The sequence below is a fragment of the Candoia aspera genome, chromosome 6, assembly GCF_035149785.1.
Source record: "Candoia aspera isolate rCanAsp1 chromosome 6, rCanAsp1.hap2, whole genome shotgun sequence".
In the NCBI taxonomy this organism is placed as follows: domain Eukaryota; kingdom Metazoa; phylum Chordata; class Lepidosauria; order Squamata; family Boidae; genus Candoia; species Candoia aspera.
In genome coordinates, this window is record NC_086158.1 from 49,714,405 (window position 1) to 49,735,384 (window position 20,980).

At 37.2% G+C, this 20,980-nt stretch overlaps 2 protein-coding genes across 9 annotated transcripts in view; one reads left to right on the plus strand and one right to left on the minus strand.

The window, feature by feature from the left end:
* Positions 1-10,435, plus strand: part of CNNM2 (cyclin and CBS domain divalent metal cation transport mediator 2) — a 114,245-nt gene extending 103,810 nt beyond the window's left edge. The window contains exons 6-8 of the mRNA XM_063307097.1: positions 854-919; positions 4,443-4,627; positions 9,309-10,435. Coding sequence (XP_063163167.1) covers positions 854-919; positions 4,443-4,627; positions 9,309-9,518 — 461 coding nt within the window. The 3' untranslated portion in view covers positions 9,519-10,435. The remainder of the gene's footprint in view (positions 1-853; positions 920-4,442; positions 4,628-9,308) is intronic.
* Positions 10,436-15,948: 5,513 nt separating this feature from the next.
* The window catches only part of NT5C2 (5'-nucleotidase, cytosolic II), an 80,418-nt gene continuing 75,386 nt past the window's right edge, over positions 15,949-20,980 (minus strand). For 6 of the 8 annotated variants that reach the window (XM_063307098.1, XM_063307104.1, XM_063307100.1 and 3 more), the window contains 2 exons: positions 20,739-20,915; positions 15,949-19,882 (listed from right to left, as the gene is read on the minus strand). In XM_063307098.1, the coding sequence (XP_063163168.1) occupies positions 19,646-19,882; positions 20,739-20,915 (414 nt within the window). In that variant the 3' untranslated portion in view covers positions 15,949-19,645. The remainder of the gene's footprint in view (positions 19,883-20,738; positions 20,916-20,980) is intronic. The other 2 variants (XR_010068207.1, XM_063307099.1) reach the window with 2 other exon arrangements.

Genomic DNA, 20,980 nt, shown 5'->3' on the forward strand with positions numbered 1-20,980 from the left:
ATTGTCCTGCTCTCCTACTTTTCTCCATGTACCTACTTTTGAAGGAACAAATTCCTCTTCCAGATACTATTTGATCACTTCCTTTGTTGGAATGACTCCTCTTCTTTTACAACAAGAAGGTGAAAAAAATGCATGCTGGATTTCTGTATGGGTTGATATTAGGGAAGTAACTTCCTTCCTTCCTTCCTTCCTTCCTTCCTTCCTTCCTTCCTTCCTTCCTTCCTTCCTTCCTTCCTTCCTTCCTTCCTTCTTCTATAATAACTTCCATCAAGCTGGGTATTTACCTTCACATCTGGTATAATCTGGAATTTTGGGGATAGGATTAAAAGAATACATAGTTGCTGCACTTGTTGACAGCAAAAGATTGTACAGAAATAAATGCTATTTCTTCTCTGAAAAAAAAGATAGCAAAATGATCTGTTTCATTTTGTGATGTAAGGGGATGAGCTGTACTTATTAGTTTATATTATAACACAAAAATACAAAATGCATGTGTTTATGGAACAGTTACTTCCTTTAAACAGCCTCTGATAATATCTTCTACTGTATCTCTAACTTCTGTTATTAGTAAGTTTACTCTAAAAACATTAACAACTTTATTTCCAAATTCACAGAATGTTGACTATTAAAGTAACTAAGAAAGAAGCATGTATTGTTTGATGATATCTGATTTCCTAAATATAACTGTTTTATTTTCCAACCAGTTTTTCATTGTTCTCTTTATGTCCTTTACTTACATTTGAATTGTACTTGGTTTCTCCACCATGAGGAAACTGATTATCTCTTTATTGATTATAGATATTAGTGTCTTCTCTGATTCTGGTTTCATCTTTTTTCCCCCCTTCTCTTCTAGTTCCTTTGTCCCTGTCTCGTACCTTTGTTGTCAGCAGAACAGAATTACTAGCAGCAGGTACTCCAGGTAAACACACTTGTTTCTTCTGTAGCTCTGTTGTAAATTGCACTTGCCCTGTATCTAATTAGCAACAGTTTATATTTACTGCATATCACATTTTATTAAGAGAAGAAAGGGTTTGTGTCTAACCAAGTGGGTGCCCTGAGTTTACATTTCTGATTAGATAATAACAAATGGATATTGAAGCAAAAACAAATCATGTCTTGAAGCTTATTAGGTCATGGAAACTTCTTTGTCAGTTAACATTTCCCACATCTTTAAAAATACCACCAAGAACAAAGCATATTTTTAAAGTTATGCAGTTGTTCTACTGCTATGGATTGTGTAAAGTCCTGTATATGAGAATATAGAGTTAAATCTTCTGAAAGCTCTAGGGAGAGTAGGAACATGGACTCCAGATAGTCTTGTGTGCTGAGTGGTGTTTTCCATGTGGAATGAAGAAACAGAAATGGGAGGAATCTTTTTAAAATGGTCTGTATGTTGTCCCCTTTAGGTCATTTCATTCAAAAGATGTCATGGATGAACTACTGTACTCCCTAAACCACTCTGTCATAGTCTCTAATTTGCTATATTTGATGAGGATTACAGCAGCCACATTTGTAAGCACTGCCAAAACTTCCTTTAAAAGCCAGTGAACTGAAAAACCCAGCATCTCAAATTTAATTCTTTTGCAGCTGTGGATACTGTTTATAGGAGGGGCCATAGCTCAGTGGTAGAGCACATGCAGGAGGTCAGGGGTTCAGTCCAATCCAGGTGGGGCTGGAAAATTTCCTGCCTGAAATCCTAAAATACCAGTCTGAGCGAGATTAATCAATAGCCTGAGTCAATGTAAAATAATATCCTATATTAGTTTGGATGGGCAAACCTCTGTCACTGCCAGGTCATTAATTCTAATATCTTGTTTCCACTCAGCTTTTTCTCTGACAAGGTTTCCTTGCTTCTTAGAATGCCTTTAGCCACTTCCTCACCTGTGAAGCCCTTAGCCCTCCTGGTTTTCCAGCTCTGGGTCTCTGGCTTCTACACTATTATAATTAAAGTAGACTTTTTGCCCTTAAAATATTCTTCCCTTAATTCTAGGAATGGGCAACCTATAATTTAATTCTTTGGGGAGATTGGTTTAATGATTGATTTCCCGTGTCTGGGATTTCTCCCGTGTATTAGGGGAGAAATTATCAAGAAGCCTTGATATAGATACTAAACTTTCTCCCAATTAGTTCCTCATTTCTTTAACTACTAGTGCTGAACAATCAGTGTCCATAAGCATACTGTTTGTGAACAATAAGCTAGAATTTGTCAGAATTCTGGCTACTGTTAAGTAGGAATACCACTATTGTCTTGGTCTGTCTTTTTTATGATGCCAGGTCTGATGTGCTATCATCTGTGGCAGTTTATAACATCTGTCTTAACCAGCCATAATGTTTGAGTCTTAGTCTTTTTATTATTTAATGAAGCAATAAGTATAAAAATAAGATAGATCTTTTCTTTTCTTTTCTTTCTTAGTTTGCAGCCATCTTAGTCTTTTCATTATTTTCTAATAAGTTCAGCTGAAGCATGATCAGCAATAGTAAGGCAACTAGAACAATAGCTTGTTCAATGCCTTATACAAAACTGACATGAGAGCTTGGTTTTAGGGCAGTTCTGACCAACCAGGTGGCCTCAGCAAATTTGTTGTTGTTTTTTAAGTCAGGTCCCACAGCAACACATCATTAGTGTGCAGGAAGCTTTTGAATATGTTTTGTTATTGGACTAGATAATAGTCCAATATCTTGGTGTTCTCTGAGCTTGGTTTTATTCTTGCAAATATTTACTACCAAACTAGGTAACATACTGACTGATGGGTGGTGTTACCTAGTTTGGTAATGAAACTTTTGCAAAAAGAAAACCAAGCTCCGTGAACAGCAAGATCCCAACATTCCAACTGTGGGCTACACGTATTTTCCACTATTGGTATTAGATAATAGATTGGTAGGATTATATTGATATGTGTGATTAGTGGATGAGGTATAAGTATAGATTATAGACTGTGGAATATTACTCTACAAGTGATTGAAGAAGAACAAGGGAGAGCTGGGCAAAAGAAAGGAGGTGGAATATAAGAAAGTGAAGAAAGACAAAGTTGAAAGAAAGAATGTTTGAGGAAGAACTGGCCTGGAGTTGTAGACAGATGACTATCACCTGACAACTGGCAGAGACAAGTGAGTAGCAGAGAAGAGGAAGAGCTCTGGTATTATCATGTCACAGCCAGCACAGGTATGCCCCCGAGCTGCAGCTGCCATTGTGAAACTGTTCTATGGTATGTCTGTGATGCAGTGAGAGAGCAGTCTTGGCAAGGTTAAGTTGTGGAAGGTCACTATGCAGATCTGCTGGGAGAGGTGAGCCGGGGGACTGGCAACTGTTGTAGCTGATGGAAAAAGTAGGTGCCCCTAGATAGCTGGAAGCAGCAGGACATAAAATAATTAGTGGGTATAAGGAACCACAGAGATGACCTTGAAGAAACTATGCAATGGAAATTACAAAAACATGATTTAAGCCCAGGACAAGAAGAAAACTTAAATTGACTCTGCCGTAAGTAGCTTGGGTATAAGAGGGAGGGAAATTATTTGAAATAGGATTGTATCTATATTGAACACCTATTTTATCTGTTGTCAGTTGCAGTTCTTTTGTTGTTATTTTTGCAGATCTCTTCACTGTGATATGAAGTAGTGATCTTCCTATAGTCCACAGAAAAGCATTTATAATAACCACAATTAAGTTCCATTGCATTGTTGGTGTTCAGATATCTAAGATAATTAAACACTGCAAAAAGATTCTGAAACTTCGCCAAGCTTCAGTAATTATGTGGCAATATAGTCTTGGGCTTTTTTTTTCTGACCTACTTCCTACAATGTTTTAAACTTGAAATAGCAAATATAGCACAGGGATTGGCTTTAATTGGTACAGAACAGAAAAGACTGAGGAATAATCTTAACTGCACTGTGGTATGGGTTTTGGCTGGTGCATTAGTAATTATCAGCAGAATATGATCGCTTAGTTGAAAACTGAAAAACATTATTAGTTTCTCTTAGAACATCTATAAATTGAAAATTAAGGTTTAATTTAGAAACTTTGATCAGACTTTCACTTTTTCTTTCATTGACTTGCATAAACATTTTAATTTCTCTTGTAACTCGGGATATCTTACTTGCTAATAATGTTGTGAAAAAAGTTTTCTAGTCCCCCAGAGGTTTTATGAGCATTAGACATTTACTTGTGAATTTTATGTACTTTATGTATTGTACTGTATTATGAATTTGAATGCTGTTTGCATTTGTGTGTGTTTAAAGTGGTTTTAGAAACTGAACAAGAAATTTAAGCAAAGGACCAACATTTACATAATTTGTTTGCTGAATTAGCTTCATGAATTTAAATTCAAGTAACTTGCCATTTATCTCAAGCAGCCCTCAGTCTGTCCCATGAACTGTTGTTAGTCTTTAGGATTTAAATTGTATTCTTAAACATACATATTTTTTTTCTTTTTCTTTTTTTCCAGCTGAAAATAAGTCACCACCTCGTTCTTGTGGCTTAAATCATTCAGATTCACTTAATAGAGGAGATCGCATTGATGCCATGACACCAACGATAGGGAATAGCAACAATCAGTTGAACTCCTCATTTGTTCAAGTATATGTTCCAGATTACTCAGTGAGAGCAATCTCAGACATTCAATACGTCAAGGTATGAAAGGGAAAAAAATGGATCTTCCACAAGTGTAGGGTGTAGTCTGGGAGTGTAGGCTGTCCCTAAACTCTTGATTGTCAATCAATTCTAATTCTGCTGTGATAAAACACCCAACATTTGGGAAAAAAAATGTTTCAGATGCAGAAGCGCATCATTTTATCTGTTTAGAAGTGATCTTCTACTTCTTTTTAGGAAAAAACTAAACTTTAACCTGGTAAATGAGAATTTCTACAGTGAAGTTTGCTCAGCTAATGGCAATTTGAGAGCTGTTGTTGGGAAGAATCAGTAGAGGTTAAACGAATTCTCCTGTTGATCCTACTTCTTTCCACCTGCCTGTTCTTTCCTGCAAATACTTTCTAGCCACTCATTAGTAGAGTTGGAAACCCTGTGTTTGTCTCTTCATATGTAATTCTGTTCCCAAATTGTTTGATTTCTGAGTTTTTCACACTTTAAAAGCATCTTTTAAATGTTGCTAATGATTTGGACATTTATGCATGTGGATGGATGGATATATATTATGTGTGAGAATGTGGGTAACAGAGACAGAAAGATAGCTTTGATCACTTTGTATTTACTCATTCTCACTACTGGAAAGTATCCTCACCGCTTGATCTAATATCACTAGCATATTAAAAATGAAGGAATTACAGGTGTGTAGCAACATGAGAACAAAGAATAGATTTGCAGTACTGTACAGGGAAATCTTGGAAAATGGGTAAGGTGCCGGAAGACTGAAGATGGGCAAATGCTGTCCACCTTTTTAAGGTGAGAAAGACAGATCCAAGAAAATACAGATAGACAACTTATAATTATTACTGTGAAAAATATGTCTTGTTTTTTTAAATAAGGAGAATGCAATGAAAACTGGTTTCAGCAAAGCATTTGGCAAGTTTCCCACAATATCGCAGCTGATGATAGTAAAAATATAGATTGGATGATAAAGCTGTCAAGTGTATAGTATAGTATAGTAATAAGCTATACTGTACTGCTGTCAGGTGGATCCACAGCTGATTAAGCAATCATTCTTGTTAATAGCACTGGTTTTATATGAACAGATTTTTAAGCAGAATGCCACAGGTCTTTATTTGGCCCTATGCCAGTTTTCCCAATCTGGTGCCCATCAGATATGTGGACATCAGCTCCCAGTATTCATAGTAATGGGCATTCTAAAAAGTAATTTCTAGTAGTTGAAATTTACATACCTAGTGGGTGCCAAGGTTAGGGAAGACTACTCTGATTTAACTTGTTATTAAATGATTTAGGTACAGGTATTGGGGTTGGGTTGTGGATGACACAGAGCTAGGAAGTAAAACAATTATTGTAAAAGTTTCTTGACAGATCAGCACACAGAACTGAAGCTAACAGAATGCAGTTGAGTTAAACATAAATTATTTTTTTTATTAACAAAAAATCAAAGATGTAAGTATTGCATGGGGGAGACCTGGATTGCTTCTGATAAACTATCAGGCTTTTCCCCAAATGTAAATTGACGGTATCCTTTCAGACCCACTACAGTAATAATAGAAGAAGTTGCTGAATGCAACTTACTGGATAGGAGATGGTACAAATGATTACAGAGGTTCCTGCTAAAAAATGTTGATACCCTGGAAAGCTATTAGTCCTTTGCTTTGGAGGGGCTGCTTGCCTAATTGATTTTAACCTTTCCTTTAAGGTTCAAAAAGGGCTTCTCTCTCTCTTTTTTTTCTGGGCATGGACCTTCTTCAGCCTGTCTCCATCCAGTTTTGTTCCTTCTTTTCTCCTTCTTTCCTTCCTTTGCAGGTACATTTATTCCTCATCCAGTTTCCATTCTGAGTGTGTATGTGTATGTTTTCCTTCTTTTTGATGGTTCTGCTGAAGTAAAGAAAAGAATATGTATATCTGTGTGCATGCACTTGTGAGTGACTCTGTGGGAGAGTGGTTTGTAAGCAGGAGAGAGAATAATTGGTATGTGCAAATGCAGAATCAATTTTATAAATTGTATGCCTTATTAATAATAATCTGCGGTTGTTCAGTTAATCCTTTTTTTCTCCTGGTCCCATCCTTTTGTACATATAGACGTAAGTGTGTGATACACGAACTCATTTGGTGCTTCCTGCTGTAGACATTGTAGAAGGAGAGTTGTATAAATCTATGGTGGCAAAAAAAAACCAGGAGTCTGGTAGGATCTCATCTGATGAAGTGAACTCTAGCTCATGAAAGCTTCTATCTTTTAATAAATTCTGTTAGTTGGAAAAGGTGCCACCAGACTCCTGATTTTCTGAACTCATTTGGAAACCTCCAAAATTGGTTTCAGATGGAGTTAGCAGTTAGATTTGGAGCTGGGCATTGCACAAGATTTTTCTTCTGTTTTTACACACACACACACACACACACACACACACACACAGAGAGTTTTGTTTACAGTAGTCTCTTTTTTGAGGGAGCATGGGTCATTTTAAATTCAGGGTTATCTTTCAATACGGTAGTTATGAAAAAAGAAACCTGATGTCTAAGGTGGATAACTGCCTAAATATATCTGCATTTGAAATATTATGTTCAGTTCCAAGCATAACATTTTTGTTTAAAACTGCATAAGCACTTTTTAAAAATGGAGCAGACTGGCAGGAAGTGGAAAATATCAACATCTTGCCTTACAGTGATATCCTGCATTGCAGACTCTGCACTGAGCAAGGAGTTTGCCTACATGATTTCTATGGACTGGTTAAATTTATGATTCTCTTTATTTAATTGTATTTTACATGTTTTTATCCTGCTTTTCTTTAAAGCACTCTGAATATTATTTGAAGGAATAAGTGCTTCCAGTCACCTAGAATTTCTCCATATTGAGGGAGTAAATGTTTTAATTAGTGTTCATAGACTGCAACTGCCATTTATTCTCACAAATGTTGAGTATTCACAATTAAATAGTTCTACAGTTTGCACCATAATAAAATATAAATTACTTATACATATTTGTTTAATGGAAGCCACCTAGAGGAACAACCATAATAAGCCTGCTTTAATAATAGCACTAAGGTAATACATTGCCCGGTCCATCAGAAGAGGCAGTGTATAAAAGCCTGATGAGACACTGGGCTTAAGTCTTTCTTAGTCAAACAATAATTGCTCAGGGAGTGGAACAGGTACATGACTTAGCAAATAGCTGAGGAGTTGATAAAGTAAGAAATGGAAGTTCTAGCTGCCCAGGATTAAAGAAAGGAATCAAGAGAAAATTGGTCCAAGTGTTCTAAGATACAGTATAAGGCATACATTCACAAAGTAAAAACATTATTCCCAACACAAAGTTACCTCCAGTTGTTGAACTGATCTCAGAGTCTATAGGACTCCACCCTCTACCCAGCTGGGTTGCATCATAAAATCCTCTCAGAACCAATAGTGACTTCCAAGTAAACCTTTACTACCAAAGTCCTTTTTCTTGAGGATCTAGATTTCTCTGCTTCGCAGGCTTTTGACTGATCACCCTGGCAATCCTATTATTCCCATAGGTTTAGACCTGGTTTGGTGGCATCTCGTCGAAGTCTGGGATGCAAAGCACACCCTCATATGGGCCTTTTTTTTTCTTGTTTGTTGAGTGAGATCCAAGTGGTGGGCATCCCCTGGCTTTGGATTCTTTCCCAAGTTCGTCCTCCTTCTCTGAAGAAGCCATGACATATATTTAGAAATTCAAAGCACGCCTAATATGGAATATAACAGATGTGTATAGAGAAACCCATTCCCTTCAAGGTCCTGGTTTTTGTTACTGGGTTTTTCTAATTTGGGGACTTAATCATAGACAGATGAGGAAAAAACAGAGCTTTGTTCTCCTATTATCTAGTATGGAAAAGAATCCTAAATAGCTATAATAGTATGTGAGAGAGATCTCACTTTGTATTAATTTGAATAAGATGATTATGAGGGTATGCTAGTTTTTATTAAAAAAAATCATTGCAGATGTTTTCAAATATAACTTCTTTACAATCTGGTTTTTTAAAGTGACCATATTTGTTTTGCTTTTCATCATAGCAGGATGAAATGTATTATTAGGATGGGATGATTTCAGCATATTACATAGAAATGGGCAATGGGATTTTCAAGTTAAGATCCTTTCAAATCTGTGTTTAAAAAAAAAGTTGTAACTGTTTTGGCTGTAGACAAAATACTATGAAATTTACAGTGAAAGTGGCTCCTTGCATGAGGAACAGCCATAGCAAATTTCAGACAAATTTAGAAGGTTTTGTGGATCACAAAGGAAAGCTGATCAGGAATAATGATGCTCCTTCCTGAATCTGAGGATCTGATAGTTTGACTCAGAAAGAAATCTGTGGTCCTTTCCAGACTGAAAACAGTAAACTAGTCAGCTCGCTAAGGCAGCTTACAGAGATGTGATTGTACAATGCTAGGGGGGAGAGAGAGGGAAACCCAGGTGGAATTTGCAGCATGATTGGGCTCTGGAGCAATAGGTAGGACCAGAGCATTGTGGGTGCTAGAATGGGTGCCCTCCGTTCTGCCTTGAATAAAAGGGAATGTATTCTAAATGATCCCAAACTGCCTTGGAACTCAAAATTTAAAAAAACAGCTATTATATTGCTTATTTTCAATAAAGACAAGTTACAATTTATGAATCTCTTAATGCTAGCAGCATCAAAGAGAATATTAATTGCCAACTTCTTTTTTGTATCTTTTAATGTACTTGGTATAGATCTCAAGACAGCAATACCAAAATGCCCTAATGGCATCTCGAATGGATAAAACACCTCAGTCCTCAGACAGTGAAACCACTAAAATAGAACTGACTCTTACAGAACTGCATGATGGTTTGCCAGATGAGATGGCAAATCTACTGAATGAACAGAACTGTGTAACTCACAACAAGTCCAACCACAGTATTCACAATGAAGGTACCATCTAGGAATTGTCACATGGCTTCATCCTCTTTCTCTGCTTTCCATCCTCGTCCCCAGTTCACCAGGACTAGTCCTTATCTTTTGCCTTCTCCCTGTGACCACCAGTATCGTGTGCTTATAAAGGTGTGCTGCATCCGGTGCTCTGAGACCAAAGACATCCTGGGAGCAGGAAACAGAACTGGGAAGAAATGGGAACTCAGAAAATGAGAGCACAGAAAGAAGGAAAAAAAAGCAGCAAACACCTAAGCAAAGCTTGGGAATGATGACCCATCCTTCTGGGACAAATGGCAACATTATTCCAAGTGGAACAGAATCAGGTCTATTCTTCCAGTTATATTGGTGATCCTTCCAAATATGTGCTGAAAGGTTGAAGCAGTTGTGGTTTATTTTTTCAAGCAATATCATGATTCTTAAAAACATTTTGCAGTTGTAAATATTGCAGGATATTCCCAGTTAAACTCTACTGTAATTGTTTGTGACTTTGTCCCAATGGTCCCATCTTTTGTTTATTGTTTTTCCCCTTAGTTAAAATGACAAAAGGGTATTAGAATGTATTGGTTTGGGGAAAAGTATGAATGATCCTTAAAGAACTTCTCACAGGTTGCTCTTAAGAGACTGGAGGAAAGCTAGTGGCCCCTCTGTTTAATCTTTCTGGGTTGTGCATGTGGACATGCCATTTGAAAGGCCGTATTTTTGAGTTCAGGAATAGTGGAAAATGTAGGCACCATATGAAAAGAGGAGGATTTGATTTTTCAGAGATAGTATTTGAGTCCTGGAAAATTGCAAATAGTATTTTATTTATTTGGGAGATCAGTGGCAATTTCTGCTGCTTCTCCTTTGCTGGGTGCATGTCTAAACTTTGGGATATTTTCAGAGTCTGAGGTACTGTCAGTCATGCTGCCCTTTACTTTCAGCAAAGAGCTTGTAATGTTAAGATAGGTCTGAATCTTCTGTTGTTTAAAAATGCTGCTATGCTGATAGCCAAAGTCAATCCTCCCAAAGGCTCTATTCTTAGAAGATACATGCCACTGTGGATGCTGCTGGGCCACCATGTTCTCTTAGATTTTACAAATACCTTTTAAGATAAAGTCAGTTTGTATTAGAGGAGTCTAAGCTAGGGGGCAGGAAGAGGAGAGTTGGGGTATGTTTCAACAACTGGGAGAGAATTTCTATTTTTCTATATATTCTTTTTTTAGAAGTCCTCTTTTTAACTTTCAGTTCTTAATCAGCTGTATAGGGCAGACTTTTCATGAACACTTGGGCATGAACAATGAACAAGTAATGTCTTCAGGATGTTCCTTGAAGAACATCCCACACCTCAGGAAGTTGCCATTTACTTTGGAGTATTTGGGGAGCATTCCCTGAGGACTGCTTTGCAGTTATATATTTAAACAACCTCATTTGACACTGCTGAGACCCTGAATTGCCAGTGCCATTCTCATTGCTTATACAAAACATGAGTGAAATCCAGTATTAATGTATTCTGTAGAATAGCATCTGTGCTGACCTCCAGAATATGTTATCCACAGTACCTCCTGAGCCTTGATTTTTTTTTCCCACTCTTCATGCTGGAACCCTGAATTTATAAGGATACTTTCCAGATGGGGAATTGGTTCCTTGCAGACTTGAGATGAACCTTATGTAAATTCTCTGTAGCTCTGCTTATACAAATATCCTAATCCCCTCTCCCAAATAGCTGGTGCACCTAAGTGACGTTTATTATATTTTAGGTTGTGATTCTTATTCTGTAAATGTGAAACAGCTGCTTTTTTTCATTGTTGCCCAGAAGAATTTTTGAGTTCCCATGAAGCACAATAGAGACTTCTCCGTTCAAGCTACAGTATGTCATTGAGTAGGATTGGCATTTTGAAACTTTCCTTTTACTAGCATAATATTTTTAACCTATTTTTTCAGGCTTGTCATGAAACGCAGACAGACTTCTTAGAGGCTGCAAAATGCTATGCCTTTGGATGTTGAATTTTCTAATGTAATGTACTGTTGAAAATGATACATTATAATCTGGCCTCTTATGACACAGATAGATTCTTAACTGTTTTTGTGCCTGTATTTCATGTATCTCTTTTCATATTTTGTTCCCCATTACATATACTGAATTGTTCAAATTGATTATATCCAAATGATTATGCTGGTTTGTCATGAAAAGATTTTCTAGAACTTCCTAAATATTTTAAAGGTATCAATATTTTGTAATTATTACCAATCAGCATATATAGTTGAAGGACTAAGTATTCCAGGGCCTAGAGTTTCAAGGGTGATCTCTATCCCTGAAAAAAAATGTGGTATGGAAGAGATTAGTGCCTGGCCATTTGTATTATTTAAGGTCCCCAGCCAATGCCAAGATAAAGGTGCTCTCAGTTCAAAGTATGAGGTAGCATTTTGGAAGTTGACTTCGTGATATTTGCTCTGTCGATATCTGCATCACAGCTGGACTTCACTTTCTGATGAGTGGTCTCCTGCCCTGTCCGTAACTTTGAGCTTCCAACATGTATTAAAATGTAATTTGTAAATTTAACATCCGCTGGATTATCTGAATGTAGTCGTGTCTTTAGGAATATTACTCAAATTATTTAAATTCTGCTTTTCATGTATTATGTCAATCATTTTAGCAGTTTTTTAAAATATTCAAACATTTTGGTAAGTAATGTGAATTTCACTGTCACCCTAGAATGGAATGTCCGGCGCTTTCCTGTCCAAATACAAGGCATTGCGCCTTCAAATTTTGATAGAAATGTTTGCATCTTTATCCCAGCTGTTCATGTTGTTTTCAGTTTCTTCATTCTGGGATTCAGTAGCCAGCAATGGTCATTAAGCTTTTGAATAGTCTTCTATAGTCCTTTGAACCAAGTGTGATTTTTTTTTTTTTACAATAGTTCTTCAAATGCCTGTGAATTAGTTTTGCACTTACTAATGTGAATGCCTTATGCCTTTTAGGACAATACATTGCTGTCTTCATAAAGCGATAGTTATTTCTTCAAATGTTTTGTCTGTGAGGTAATGTCTCAGAGATCATGAGCATTGTGAGGACCTCATTCGGGGGTTGGAGTTTGTCCCAAAAGTTTCCCTCTCAGCCTGCAAACTGTGAGTGCAGAAGATTTGCAAAGTTTCAGTGATTAACTGGCTACCTAAATGCCCAACTTTAAAAATATGGACTATGTAAGCACTAATCATCCAAGTGTGGCTGAAAATTGGGGCTAAGCAAATGAAGAACAAAGTGCAGTAAATCAAATTATGTACTCTTGCATAATTAATTTCCAAAAATATTTTGTGTGCTTTCTCTGAAGGAGGAAATCCCAAGGTTAATTTCCAAGGTTATTGGGAAATGCTGTAAAACAGGCTAGCATTTATGAAAGCAAAGAGCAATATAACCTAAGTGTGTATTCCTTTTTATTTTTTGATACATAAATTGGCATTAGTCATCCACTTTTTTCCCCCTGTACCCCTCCCCTGCTTTTTAGAGTACATCTTTAGAAATATTAAATATGACAGCATCTTAACCCTTCTGGCATGTGAAGAAATGGTACTTGAGAGTTACACTTCTTTTTCATTCTCTTCATCCATGACTGCTCTAAATTTACCAAGTCTTGCACAGAGATTTTATACCTTTGTGACAGGAAGACGTTCTGTAGGTTTGCGATAGTATGGTAGATAATGCTTCTGGCCTATTTTTCACTGGCAAAACCACTCTGGCATACTTAGGAAACAGGTAGTATAGTATCCAGCAATAAAAATGTCAGTTGACCCAACAGTCACCAAGACATTTTTTCCTCTACTTTGATGCTCCATGTGATCTTTCTGATCATGTTGTGTTGCCCTATATAATGCCTAGGTGCCATTTTACCTATAAAAGCAAGTGTCTAGAGTGCTTTAAAATTATAGGGATGGCTGTTCCATGTGGTGAGCTGTGCTTGTGAAGAAGCCACCACCACATTGTGGCTGCTTCTGGCAATGAACTACTTCATACAGCATGTACCAGCAGTTCTGTAATTTTGAGCAACTCTCAGATGGTGGTTTTTGTATGATTTATTCTCAGAGTATGGAGATGTAATTTGGCAATTAACTGTGCAGATGGAATCCCACAAGTAATTAACATTATGTTTTATGCTAAGGTATGATAAGACAAAGACAATATTGTTAGACCCACTGTTGAGATGCGTGAATGCTTTGTCCCTCAGGTAAATGTAATAAAGCATTATTTGAAGGGGTCTCAGAAGCATTTAACTCTTAATACTTGATAGCTATGATTAGGCCAGCGTGTCAAATGGCTGTACATTTCTATCAAATGTTGTGCATTTTGCTATTTTGATATGGCAACAAAGGCAACTGGTAAGCAGGAAAGGCCTAATTCCATTTTCAGACATTTACTAAATTGGTGGGGTGGTGGTGATGCCCTGAACAAAGTTTGAGCACTTGGACTTTCTTGACTGAACTAGACAACAAATGAACAATAAGGCATATTCATGCTTCATTCTAATGTTCAGTTAGAATCCTGTTTGCATCTCTGTATCTTTGGTTAATCTGTGCCTTGTATTTAGGGAATAAGATTAGCTTTTAATAGCTTTTTAAAAATACTTTTGCCTTTAAGCCAAAATGATGTTTATTTATTTAAACTACCAGAATACACCCCCTCCTCCATCTTACTATGGAAGGAAAAAATGTCCATAAATCAAAGCACATTTGTTTCAGACATTGGATTTTGTACAGCATCTCCTGTCACCTTTAGAATGTGGCATCTTCACATGGCAAGTATAAACTGGCAAAAGATTATTTTGTTGCATTGAACTTACTTCCTTTGCCATCGATTCCTCGTTTTGCCTCCTTTGGCTTATACACCATTAGAGGCTTCATAATCTGTTTCCTGTGAAATCAATCCCCAAGACAGTCTTTGCCACAAGTAGCTGTGCAGATGAAACTAGGCTAGAATAGGGTGAATTTGCAGGCTTGCTGGCTTAGGTTATTTCATTTCTGTAATATGTGTAAAATGCCATTGCAACAGGCAACTAGTTGAGATCCACCTACTTTCTCTATCTTTTTGCTATCATGCTGCGGGTAGTTAGCATTATTTCCACTGAAGTGCCTGTCTAGCTGCTGTAGCAATGCTGCAATGACTTACCTTTTGATAAAGTGAGTGATACTAAACCATCTTCTGGTTAATTCCAAAATAAATGTGTAGACTGAAATAGCATTAAAGCAATGAGCCTTGAACTCAAAGGGATGGGAAAATGAACATAGGATTATAAATAATTTATCTTATAAATGTATGAGGCGCTAGAAAGTGCTTGAGCCTCTTGATTTTTTCCCTTTTCTCGCTTGACTTTCTCAGAAATTCTATTTCACTTAGAAGTCATTGTGCATGCTTGTACAACCTACACCTAGATTAGCTCAAGGATGAAGAAGGGAAGTGTGTATACTTTTTGGTGGGTATCTGTAGCACGTGTGTGCTATTGTTAGTGACACGGTGCTGCAACCAAACACAGTCTTTCATAGTGCATCCCACAGCGGGAGGCTGGGATCTGTTACTGAAAGAGAATATAAGTTGTATAGGGACTTCTGAGAGATGTTCATTATTTGTGAGGTATATTTCTTCCACTTATTTTTACTATTTTGTACATTAGTCATGTTATGATTAATGTCATTTCTTAGCTGTAACTCCTCTTGGTTTGATCCTACTACTGTATTTATATTCCTTAACTGGCTGGTCAAAGATTGTGGTATCTCTAAATACCACATGGAACTATCACAATTACAATTTCCAAGATTAGGGGTTAAACCGGTTTCATAAGGGAAAAGGTAACCATAAAGGAGAATACCATACTTCATGGCTTAAGAGTTCTTAATTCCATACATCATTTTTTTCACAGAGGTTTATCTGGCTGTCTACAGAATGTTCTTTCACAAAAATGTTTATCTGTATGTCTACATAATGCACTACAATACGGTAGCTACACTCAAGGTCATTCAGTAGTTGAAACTTAACTGTATCTCAGGCCAAGCTTTCCAATGCAGTTACTGTATCTTTGTTTCTCCCTCCTAAATGCTGCACAGATTTCCAGTACATGTAATACAGTATATCAAGGCCTTTTAAATCAAAGCTGTAAAGTTCCAAGCACTGGATTCCAATTTACATTATTGCCGACTGCTGACCATGCTTTGTTAAGAATTCAACACCACCTTGTGAAGCACAGGTTCCTCACACAATGTGTTTCCATTCGTTACTCCACTCCAAAATATCTATACTCCTTGTAGGTTCATTGCTAACGTTGTATTATGTCATGTATTCTCTCTCTTCTAAATGGTAATGGTCTCCTAATAGTATTCCATATTGACTATGTGTTTATATAATCTCTAAAAAAGCACAAGTGGAATGTATACAGTTCATAATCTGCAATCCCAGTGGAGTGTACCATTACTCAGTGGTGTTGACAATTTATTCTATTTATTTTGAACTTGATTTATCTGTATATTTTGCGATTTTATTGAAAAGCAGTTTATTTCTGTTAGATAAATGTGTTTTTCTTGTTGACCTTTCTTTGTTTTAAGTGGCTTTTTCCCATTCCATGCATCATCTTTTTTTTATAAGAGGACAAGATGGTAATTTTCTAAAAGTAGCTTCCAGGGAAAATGGAAGGCTTCTTCCGAAGGAATGTGTGACTTCCGCAAGTCTTTGGTCAGGATTTGACTTTGTTGTTCATGAATGGTTACTTGCAGTCTTGTTAATGGTCACAGTCACCAGCTAGAAAAGGAGAGAACATTATGCTGGTATTTTTTTTCAGGTAGAAGAAAAACACTTTTTAAAAAAACGTACGGGATGAAATTAAGAACAACTAGTTGGCCCTCCAATTTTTCCTTCCTCCCTCCTAGTGTGATATTATTTCTAGTATTCATGGAAAATTTTGGTGCCCAATTTTAGGTGCCTTGTTACTATGTACTGAACACGCTGGTGGTGGATTTTCTTTTCCTATATAAGGACATATACTATGTTTTATTTTTAATCTGGATAAAAATGCCTGCAGTATTCATTTAAAGCTTAAATTTCATCTAATGGATATAAACCATATACTTTTCTGTACATTTTAGTGTTTTTTTTCCTTTATAAGATACCAAAGAACAATGACTCCTTCTCAACTTTAAGCCAGTCATCCTTGAATGTTAGTAGGGTTCAACATTCAAATAAAGCAGCCAAACATTAAATTATCTCAGTGGATAACAAAGGTAAAAAAGGTCTTCATACTGCCAAAGGCCTCTTTTTGTGTCATTCTGAAATTCAGAATATGACTCTGACAGCTCCATAGGATTTTGTCTAACTTGTAAATACATTTTAGAGCTCCCTACAATGTATTTTCTTTTTCTATCCTCACAACCAGTCTTTGGGGTAATTTAAAATGTGTTTGCATGTGATTGGCTCATGGTGTCTGGTGAACTCTCTAGCCAAATAGGGATTTAAATACACCTCACCCATACCATGTCTAGTACTTAAAGTGGCTTTAACAGAAAAGCTGCTGGCTGAATTTGTGCTACAAAGTAAGAGCCCTTTAAACAGATTTTGTTTCCTGGTTTCTCCTAAAAGAAAGTGAAAACTAATACAATAATACAGTCTTCTTACTGGAGAAAGAATACAAAAAATAGGACATGATGCTTAGTGACAACTACATATAATATTAGAAAATGTGCCTAATTTTCTTGATTTGCACTTCAATTCTACTGCTCTCATGTGACTGCAATGGCATGGTGATATGTCAATCAATCATCTCTGTACCAGTGAAACAAAATAGGACCCTAACCATTCAATGAAGGGTTTGTTTGATGCAATGACCATTTTCGCTGCAGCTGTTTTTCTGGGCAACCAGAAAAACTTGCATCCAGATTTATTGATGGAATCTATAGGCATAAGTTATATTTAAGACCAGAACAAACAATGGGTTATGTTTAGAGTTACAGGACTTAGCCTCCATTGCCACAATGGGATTTTTTTTTCTTTTTCTACTCTTAGTCTCTCAAATCTGCTCTGGAAGATCTAAATTATTTTGCTGTATGTGATACTACTGGACACAAATCCCACTTTCCAGCATTTCCCCACTTTTTGATAATCTTCCTTCGTGTCCAAGTGTTAAGAACAATCTGAGTGGGATGCTGGAAATGCTTGCCTACCATTGTAAATAATATCTTTCAGAAATAAAAGTAGTAGTTGAACTGACTATACTTACCACCAGAGCAGTTAAAAGCTCTTTTTTCCAAACTAAGACAAGATGACTGCAACATCATGATGAAATTACTGACGGGGCAACTAAGTGCTTGTTCACAAGGCAGCAATCCACAATAACATGGAACAGGAAAAAACAGTGGGGAATGTAATTGGTTAAGATTGGGTTGTTGGAAATCTGAGACCACCTTGATCTGTTGCCTATAGGCAGTCTCTTCCAATTCTGAGTACACTGATAATACATAGCTCATTATGCTGCAGGTATTCATCTCCATTCCAAGACTAACCTCAATCTCTGGACAAAGTCCAAATTGTCTACTATTGCTACCAGGGTACAGCAGAATGTAGTCAGGTATAGATACTGGGAGTTAAATTTCCCAGAATTCCTCTACATTTCTCAAAACATCTGTCCTTTTCATAATGGTTATTATCCTTGGATTAGATATTATTCATGTAATATCTTTAAACTTGCTTGTAAATCTTTTGGTTAGCCAGTCTAACACTGATGGATCCATCTTTTTTGCATCTTTTCAGAAACACGTGAAAGCTGCTTCTTATGAAATATAATTTTTTTATTTGCAGATCTGTCAGAGCAGTATCAGCTTATCCTGCTGATTTGCAATTCACTGTGTTTAATAATGGAATATAATTACTATCAAATGATTCAAAATAAAAAAATCGAATATTTTAAAATAGGGCCTCTTTTCTGTCTTCTATACACCAATGGCACAGAATGGTAAGAGATATGTTACACTTCAGGAAACTGCTTATGTATATGAAAAAGAAACCCAGACAGCCTTGCACTAGAGAGTAATTTAGCAGGAAATGTGTTTTAATTTTGAACAGCCCGAACTGATTAATAGGACAACAAGCCAGGCCCTCAGAGCCATTTACAAATATTAAGAAGCAGACCTTCATTGATTCTCATTCTTGGAATGGAGGTAAAAACACAGTGGCCCAATAAGGACACCCTGTTGAAGGCGTTCTTTCATGTTAAGGCTCTGGAACCATCTGCCGCCACATGTTCCAACTCAGGAGTGAGATGAGTGGCTGCTAGCTAAACAACAGAATCTCACTCTGACACAGAGTCTATGGTTCTAGCAATATTAAGGTAATAAAAAGAGGTGCAAGTGAAACTTTCTTTTTTCGGTTGTAATTTTCCTTGTCTGGGCTGTACTAGCGTTTATTTTCCTTAAGGCCATGCTAACAGACAAAATAACCTCCTTTTCCCATAAAATTGAGCATAAAAAGCATAGATCTCCTTAGTAGATATATTCAGGGCAAAGAACAAGCACATGGCATAAGGACCTGTTTTAGAGGGTCCCAGAACACAGGCATCGCATGCCTCTATCAGAATGATAAAAGCTTTCAAATTTCAGCCACAGAAAACTACCTATCAGACATCCAAGAACAGATGATATGATATCATTTCTTAAATCATAAAAGTACAAAAACGAGCAGAAGCTGAATAGCAGTAGAGTGAGGCCAGAAGCCTGTGCTTGACCAAATGGACTGAACCCTGAAAACACTCCCATTTTTATGCATACAGCATTAGGTGGCGCTCTCCTAAAGGGTCAAAGAACAATGATTGCTGTGATTACTGCAGGTCATGGAAGCCTTCCTGCCTGAGAGACCATTTTCATGAAATGCATCAGTAGAGAAAGAAAGAATACACGAACAATCCCTCCTTTCCATGTTCTACGTGTGGGGGCAATGCATTTGGGCTATCTATATGTGGTCTTAATTCAGCCAGCATATTCTTTGTATGTTTGGAATAGGTCTGCAAGAAATAAGCTTGCTAAAGATAAAGGGCTCCTGATAGGAGTTTGTTTGTTTGTTTGCTTGTTATCCCCACCTGGGGATCAGTTCCTGCCAATTCCTGCTATAGCCACATTTTATGCAAGTGAGTATTTTCTATTCTTCCTCTTCTTCCTCTTCCTCCTCATCATCATCCTCATCATGGCAATGTGTGATCTCTTGGGGTGTTTGAGGGAAGAGATTGGGTGGTTTAATCTCACTAACAGATCGGGTGAGCTGATGTCGTTTGTCGGAATCTTTGAAGTCCACTGAAGTGCGGTTACGGGTAGCCATTGGGGATTCAATCTCATTGATATCCACATGGGTGTGCTCCACTGTTGACTCGTGTGGCATCTGCAATGGAGACAGAGTATCTTTCCCTCAGTGCTCCGAGAAGGTAGGTGACTCATTAGCTGCATTACATGCAGACACTAACACTAACATGAATTTTCATCTCTATATATGGCCACAAAGCAGCTTACAACAACGAAAACAATACATTAAAAAAATTGAAATGCATTAGAACAAATAAATCCAGCAATATTTTGTTAAAATGCTTGTTTGGCAGAACTGAAATATCCTCACTACAAAGCAGGGGACAATCTGCCTCTCCTGCAGAGGAGTTTGTCATCCTAGAGTGGTGAATATTTTCCAAAATAACAAAATGAGTTACAGGTGAGGAACTCTTTGTGCAGGAAACCCTGGAATTTTTCCTCATGGAGGAATTGGCCAATTGCTAACACTGTTCACCAAGTGCTTCCCAAAATGCATTGTTGGTCACACAGGCAATATGGATGTAGGTCTTACATCATGTGTAGCTTCCTTGTTTAATATGAATCAGTCAAATATAGGTACATTCAGTTTCAAGTTAGTGTGTCTTCATGGGCAACATTTGTCAGCACTGCTCCTTAAAAGCAGGATTTCAAAGTACCCCAAGCCTCTCCTTCTCACCAGAATTCAGACAGGAAAGTCGCTTCAGAAACGAGGGCTGATTGGTCTACCCTTATCATGTAGTAACTGATTAGTTTCATTTTTCTTTTGCTCTATGCAATGCCAATTGTATTTAAAGGTTTCTGTATATGTCACCCTATCTGATACATTAGGCCACATCTCTTTTCTGTTGAGAATGCCTTACTCTGTGCCTTGAAGATTCAGAAAAATGTCTGGACCATTCTGCCTACTTAGAATGAAAATCTGTGTTTCAACTTACCAGCACATGGGCAGCTCTGAAGAGGTAACTGAAAGGATAGTATAAGAGGTTGATGAATGATGCTGCATAGAGATCTGCATACCGCATCACTTGACTAGCAAAAAGTGTTTGTCGGGAACCACTTCGGAACAGACTTCCCATCATCCCATAGCACATATCCATGTCATGAGTCACTTTCTAAAATCAGAGAATAAAGTTAGTAAGCATTTGCCATGATCAGCAAGTCTTTCTAGGAGTGAGAG